Here is a 7,571-nt window from a genome sequence, read left to right as displayed (position 1 = left end):
GGGATGTACATTTTCCCATATAGAAGACATGTCTCTGCTACAACCATTGGATCCGTCAAGTATCCAGTATTCACGCCTATCCCTCAAATATCCAATATTCACGCCTCTATGACCTTTTGAAACTTATGTTTTTTAATCTTTATCGAGTCTCTACAGGCTTCTCTTGCACTCATGGGACCGATTTTTTGTACCGAATCCAACCCCAACCAACTTTTAACCACCTTGTAGACAATATGGCCTGTGTTCCTCTGCCACCGATGGTGGAGAAGAAAATCAAAATATTCTGAGGAACCTTGTTCCGGGCTCCGAGGTGACTAATAATATCCAAAAATATCAAAAGTGCATCCAAATGCTCAATTCAAATTCATTCAACCGCATCGTAAGTCCTGAAAGTGCGACTTTTAGCTTTTTGGCATTTTATTATGAGTTGTGTTATGTAGTTGCATCAAAATCAAGTCTATTTATTCCATTTAATCCATAAATTCCAGAATTTTGTCACCTTTCGGCTTCGGCTCAGTGACAAGACAAGTGATATCTTTTGTGCCGTTTTCACCGCTGAAATTTATCTTTAACAAAACCCTGCTCTGTGGTTTAAAGGTGCCTTCGGCAGTGTTCTCCTTCTTGAATGGTCTGAGGCAGTTAAAATTCATTAAAGAAAAGAATTCTTTCGTTGAATTTCGTTTTGAATTTTATGATTTGTATTGGAAGGAGAAAATCGATAGTCTAACGTTCACACTTCTTATTAACTTTGTTATTTAATAACAGGCAGGATTTAAACTTTCTCATTAAAATTTTATTGTTCAATTTTTGACCATAAAAATGTTTTTCTTTTGATTTATTAAAAAATATATTTGCAAGGATCACAATAATTTTTTTTTTATATAAATAAATTTGAGATCTAGAAATTTTAGCTTAACATTTTCTTCATATATTTTTGAATTATCGATATAATAAATTAGTTGACACAATTTTTTTTTTGATTATCATTAAGTTAAGTCAGAAGGAGAACCGATTTTTTTTGTCTGTCATTTCGGTTCTTTTGGTGAATAGCATCCACGCATATTATGTAAAGTCTCATTTTATGGCTACGTATTTTGTAATTACGATTGTCAACATTATTCACCGAGATTTAATCATTGGAAAATTTTACATTGTCTACAGTCCTACGGAAAGTAAAGGAAACCTAACAAGGGAAGCCTATGTATGATACTCAAGAAGACCTGTTTTCATAAGATTCAAATAAACGTTTTTTTCTTACAACCACAACCTATAATGCATCCAACAAGTCATTTTTTTGCATAAGTTCTTCCAGTAAACGAATTTAAAAAAGAAAATTTTAACGAAACTAGTCTGTATGAATCATTTGATCCTCATATCAGTAATAAATTTCAAATATTGGATCTAAGAGAAGAGGATTACCGCTGAATTTCTGTATTGATTGAAGAGAGCTAAAGAAAATTCGATTTTCTAACAACGTTAACTTAACCAAAAATGATTTCTGAAAATGAAAAATAACAGCATACAACGCACTTCAAGCAAAAGTGGTACTCTAAATAGGGTACTGAAACTTGACAGTGCTACATACAAAATTTTACACTGTAAAAAGAGTGGGGATAAAATTGCATACAAAATATTACTCTATTTGGCAGCTGTCGTTAATAGCACTTTTGCTTGAAGTGCGTTGCAGCATATCATAACGTTCGCTATTCGGTCATGATTCTGCTGTGGTGTTTCTCATTTTGTTTCGCAACCGAATGGAGATCTGTTACTACCCTTATTGATTGTATCAACTGGTAGAGTTTGACCTGAACTGAGGACTTTAGAAAATTTCCACTTTCATTCGACTGCCACAGTCGGCCACAGTCTTTTGATAGAACAGTTTTCAAGATATTAATGCGAAATCTTTTACTTCATTTCTTTTAACATGCCTTCCACTAAATAAGAACTGAGAACGAAGTTTAAAATACGTTTCCGACGTGCAATACAATCTCTTCCAATTTTTCTTTGCTTGACACGCCTGAGATCGTCGTTTAGTTTTAACATCGGTGTCTACAACAGATGAATGACAGTCCATGAAAGGATCGATCGCTTCACCCGTAACTCAAGGGTTCTTGAAGGTGTTCTCTTTCTATTTAATCTTTTACAGATAGTTTATTCCATCTGTTAACCATTGCAACCACAAAAATAAGCGACCTGGCTAATATAGATTATATGTTGAAACTAATGAAGTAAAATATTTCGAATCAAACCAACACATTTCAAGCAAAAGTGCTTTAAATAACAGCTGTCAAACCTAGTACTATTTTATATGAAAAGTTTTATGCAAATTCTGTCCAATTTCACTAATCTATTTCGAGTGCCACTCATGCTTGAAGTGCGCTGATCAAAAACTTAATGTTATTTAGGTAAAATGAATGAATACACTCGACTCGATGCTTACCCCCTAGTTACATCGCTAAACCTAGCGACCATTTCGACAGCATTTCACTGAATTTAACAAAATCATTTTCTGAATGTTAGGCTCTGGTTAACGGTAAGGAACCATGACCGCACGATAATTTTACATTTGTATACATTACAGTTTCAAATCAAAATCAAAATTTTAAGACTCACATTACACAGCTAAACTAAGTGCTAAGTGCCTGGCCTAAAATTACACAACTTACAAAAGCGTAACATTACCGAGATTTTCCTTGATAACAGTTTCCATGACAACTTGAAAAACAGTTTGAATATTCGCTGTATCAGTTGCTGTTGTAAAATGTGGACAGATCACCTTTCGTGCGTTGTGGTTTCGTTGTAAAAATTTATTTTGAATAAATAGTGCCGCTTCGTCGATGTTTTTGTCTTTTCCTGCAAACAAAACAATTATTTCTCAGTTTCACATACGGGTCTCCTTGAGCTTTTTTAATTGTTACCAGAATACTCGGGAAAGAATAGTCTCAAGTGACGCGTGGACGACATAATTTTCTCTCTAAACAAATCCAATTTGTTCAGAAATAAAACGAATGAGGCCTCTTTGAACCAACGATTGTTGACGATTTGCTCAAATAAATTTAGGCTTTCCTCTAATCGATTGACGGTACCATCTTCCAGTAGCGTCATATCGTAGCCGCTTAATGCGACCACAAATAAAACGGCACGCACATCTTCAAAGCAATACACCCACTTGCGACGTTGAGAACGTTGTCCTCCGACATCATACATGCTGAAAACATTGAGCGTATTGCATTGGAATCGTTTTTATTCGGTACTGAAACGGTTACCTGATTATGGTGTCATTAACACGAAAATTGGTTTCTATAATTCCGTTAGTGCGAACTCGAGCTCTCAGGACATCCGTTGGTGTTGGAACATATTTTTCGTCGCAAATTCGTTCCATATTTTCAAACAAACTGTTAAGAGCATAACAGACCGTTAGCTAAAATCTTAGAAAATTTAAAGCTTTTTTCGTAATAAAACTCACTAAAGCGCCGAATCATTCAGTTCATAGTCGTAACCTCTAACGACTGCCATTCGCACTCCGCGATCTTTCCACAAAACTTTCAATGCACTGCGCACACTATCGACAATCTTAAATTCCATATCAAAGCAACTGGGACTAGAAAGGACTGCTTCGGCATAACGTTTGTTGGACTGATGTTCTAAGTTGATGCGAAGTAAGCCCATTCCCGTCAAGACATATTTCATCGAAGCCAATAAGTTGTCCAGCACGGTCGGTCGGAAGGCGCAAAGTTCACTCGTGGAAAATCCATCGGTGTGGATAATTTTCATTTGCTTGACCAACGTACTTTTCCCTGTAAATGGTATGGTATGGGTAGATTTTTGGATGGTGCGATGGAGAACTTTTTTTTCTTGAAACAAACCACTTTCACCGGCTCCCAGTAAGAGAATTTTTAAAATTCTCGGCCGTTCTTTGGCCATTGCATCCAATTGCTTGTCGATTTCATCACTACGTCGCCGGGCAGCGATCTCATCTCGTTCTAACGTTAAACATGCACCCATAGGCGAGAACTCATTAAACCAACGACGGAATCGTAATAAAATTTACAGAAATGTCTGTCTGAAAGAAAACGAAAATGGCCAAAAATAATTAATCGTCGCAAAATGTGTGTTAAACTGCTGTAGAATTTGAGCGAAACTAATTCATTGGTAAAACATAATCGCACAAAAAGGAGATAACGAAATAATTAAATGAAATCACTGAAAGAAAAAAACCTACGAAACAGGTGGTGCCCGTATTTAAATTAAGTTCTTATCTGCAAACATAATATGATTATTGATAGTCAATAAATACATTTCGCGCAATTCCCTTCAATTTCTATTCAATGAAATTATTGGCGCACCGTTTCAGACTACAATAAAATATATTCTGATGTTCAATATCGGCAACAAAATTGAAACGAAACATGCAAAAACAACGCGCAGTTGAGTGGTATATATAACTTGTTGATTTTCATCATGTTATGCCATAAAGATCCTTTTTTTACCTTTCACCAAATTGGATTGCGACAGAGTTGATTTATAGTTCAAACTTTTAAGTGATATGGAGACCAATGTTCGTACAAACTATTAACGTTTTCGCATTTTTTGTTATCAATGACACTATTAATATTCATAATATAATAACAATTTTTTTAAATAACTGATAAAAGATATAGTTTACAATACTTATATTCGCACACGATACGAACTATATGTTTGTGTCTTTTGTTTGGGAAATTTTTCTGCACAGTAAAGTTGGTAACGTTATGGTTGATGCAGCGTTGTTGATGGATTTGTAAAACCTTTGACAAATATATGAAAAAACGCGGCAAATTGATTTCAGTATGAAGTTTCCGTGACTGCGTTGTGAAGATAAATAATGAGGTAACGTCGACCTGTTTTAGCAAACTGTCTTGTAATACAAATGAAGGATTTTTTTAATCTTGTGAAAATGAAGTAATAGATTCTTACACAGTCTCTCATATAGTTTTGGACGGGTCAAGAAAAGCAAACTCAGTTCATATAAAAACAGCTTAAAAATTGATGGCTTGATTAAATAAATTAAATAATTTATTTATTATTTGTTCAACGAGAGAAGAAAAGTTAGAAATTTCATTTTGTTCATTCGACTACAATTCACTCGAGAAAATGCAATTTTCAATGTTTTTCCCGAGTTAAACACTACGTTTTTCACAACAATTGCTTCCGAAGTTTCAGTGGAAAAATCTATTTCTAGAAGGGCCCTCATGTGTGGCAGTGCGTATCTCGTCTATGACACATTACATCGTTGAAAATTAAAATTAGTGTCAAAATTAAAATATTGATTTCAAATAAAGATTCAAAATTTTCAGCCTGTCTGGCACGGCAGGAGTGGCATAGCCGTTCAATCAAATTTTTATTTTACAACATATTTCGAACTAATACCTTCATTTGACACCAATTCGAATTTTCTACGATGTGCCACTGCCGACCATGTTTTTTCACAATGCAGGCGATTAAATAGTAATTTTCTCACCTTAGCTGAAATTTCGGGGGCTTTTGTTGTCTTTCAAATTTATACTTTTGTACTTTCACCAATTTATTATTTTTTCGAAATTCGAACGGGAAAACAAACAACAGCTTTTGCAGTTAACGAGATCAAAATCTAATCCAGCAAGTTTTAACTTGAGGGTGGGGTCAAGTAAGAATTCACGCCGTAAGTACGTATTAAATTTCAAAAAATTTGTCGCATCGAAAACTGATTGAAAACTGCCACCCTACAAAAACGATAGGTAGGTCAAAATTTTGCTGCATGTTAGAATAAATTCGATTTTTATCGAAAAATTTCTTCTTATTTTTCCTTAATTTCAACTACACACACGGAATTTTGAAAACCGACACATTTTATGCTTCTGTGTTTTGCTTGAGTTTTTGATTTCTCTTATTTTTGTGCTAAAACTTCCTTAATTCTTTAATAAGGAGTCCAAATTTAGAGTGAGAGGCCTGACGTTGTGTTAACTTCGGAAAGAATAGAAGTTTCATTTTCTCAGGTAACTTGTGGTCGTCGATACGCTCTAGCGACAAACAGCACCATCGAAATAAAATTTCCTAATTTTCTTCCCTCGGTTAACAAATAACTATTCGTATCATGTAACTATTTGACATAAGCTTTGAACTTGGGCTATGCAAAAAGAATATCCTTGGACATACAGCAGAGGAATATTGCATGGATTTTTCGATATCACAATGAAAGTACCTTTTATGAGCGAATAGTAATCAGTTAAGACAACGATGATAAAAGTAAGTTATATGTCCTGACTAGTCCTCACTTATAATGAAAAAAATCTAAGTTAGTTAAATGAAGTAGAAGATTTAGAATGAATTACCAGATAATTTTGTTGATAAAAGCAGTAACATATTCCCAAAAAAGGTATTGCTTGGGTGTGTTGCTATTAAGCCTAGAACTCTGATGCCAAAGTTCACAGAAATTATGTTCTCAGAACTTTGGATTTCAATGACATTGCGAATTTTCGCAGACACAGTTAAACTTTCGACAGTCTGCATCATTAAGAAAATTATCCCAAATTTTACCGCTTCCCATTAAAATAACTCGTCAGCAATTACAATCACTCATGTTCATATTTGCGTAACTTCTAATGCTTTTACTTACTTTTTTGATGAATCATTCAGAAACACATAGACGCACATATTTTCACAGCAGAAATTATAAGAAGATTAATATAAATTAAACTCACCATGGTATTTAAAAGACAAACGACAACAAACAAATGTATTCGCTAATATAACAGCCCGTATCATGTCATTTCGCAACTGATGGAAATAAGTTTTGCATATTAAGTTGGTCGTTGACATTATCAAATTATCGAGCTTTTTCATAATTAAGAACTTGTTCATGATGATAGTGATCTAATAAAGAGGAAAACTAAAAGTGTATTCTCTTGGTAGATAAACATTTATTACCGGCGGACATATAACACGCTTTTTCTCAAAACAACAAAACAACTTTAAAGCATCCAATTTGTTGTGCATTAAAAACAATGAAAATATGGGTTGGTGTGTATACTCGAAAGCTTTCAGAACAGAAGCTTGTTATTCGTATATTCTATATTCAAGAGTGGCGTGTATATAACATCCACTGTATATTGAAACACGCTTAATGTAGTTACAATACCACTTTTGTGCTCGCTTTTAAATGTATTTTTTTTTACTAAATTACTCAAATTGTTTCAGGGATAAATAAATTAAAGCGTGGAATGTTTACGGTGTTATTATTAATCATCTCTTCGCTGTCCCGCTTCTGTTCCTGTCGCAAAATTCGTTCGTCACCATTAATAACCCACTACACAGACGTGTGCTAATTCTAATTCTAATCCTTGATGTGCATTAATCTTCTCGGGGATTTGTACTCAAATGTGCGTTGTGTACGCTCGCATATTTTCCTCTAATTACCTGGTGAATTCGTTCGTGCTTTGTCAAAATTTGACGGAAGTAAATTTTTTTATTAATTCATTAATGTTAGCTAATTGTTTAGAGTGATATTTGGCTTTATCACCGAACAAAATTTAAGTAATCTACTAAACGTGTGG

General features: G+C 34.2%; 1 protein-coding gene across 5 annotated transcripts; it reads right to left on the bottom strand.

Moving 5' to 3' along the window:
• Nucleotides 1–1,613: 1,613 nt before the first annotated feature.
• Nucleotides 1,614–4,733, bottom strand: LOC119074226 (guanine nucleotide-binding protein G(o) subunit alpha-like). Of its 5 annotated transcripts, none has more exons than XM_037180239.1 (6): nt 4,491–4,733; nt 3,867–4,063; nt 3,467–3,797; nt 3,267–3,395; nt 2,919–3,208; nt 1,614–2,853 (listed from the first exon to the last, which is right to left on the bottom strand). In XM_037180239.1, the coding sequence occupies exons 2-6, from the start codon at nt 4,003–4,005 to the stop codon at nt 2,663–2,665; spliced, it is 1,080 nt and encodes a 359-aa protein (XP_037036134.1). In that variant the 5' UTR covers nt 4,006–4,063; nt 4,491–4,733; the 3' UTR covers nt 1,614–2,662. The 5 variants fall into 5 exon arrangements, with proteins under 5 accessions (XP_037036134.1, XP_037036136.1, XP_037036137.1 ...); XM_037180241.1 differs by having other exon boundaries at nt 3,867–4,059; nt 4,491–4,722; XM_037180242.1 differs by lacking the exon at nt 4,491–4,733 and adding an exon at nt 4,347–4,453.
• Nucleotides 4,734–7,571: the final 2,838 nt, after the last annotated feature.

The sequence above is a fragment of the Bradysia coprophila genome, unplaced genomic scaffold, assembly GCF_014529535.1.
Source record: "Bradysia coprophila strain Holo2 unplaced genomic scaffold, BU_Bcop_v1 contig_145, whole genome shotgun sequence".
Lineage (NCBI taxonomy): Eukaryota > Metazoa > Arthropoda > Insecta > Diptera > Sciaridae > Bradysia > Bradysia coprophila.
This window is presented reverse-complemented; position numbering and strand designations above follow the sequence as displayed.

Excerpts from the sequence above, each read along its gene's own strand:
- LOC119074226 (XM_037180239.1), bottom strand. The coding sequence starts at position 4,005 with ATGGGTGCATGTTTAACGTTAGAACGAGATGAGATCGCTGCCCGGCGA. Across the intron at positions 3,209-3,266 it reads GTTAATGACACCATAATCAG|CATGTATGATGTCGGAGGAC; the intron begins GTAACCGTTTCA and ends CAATGTTTTCAG. Across the intron at positions 2,854-2,918 it reads ATTCTTTCCCGAGTATTCTG|GAAAAGACAAAAACATCGAC; the intron begins GTAACAATTAAA and ends TTTTGTTTGCAG.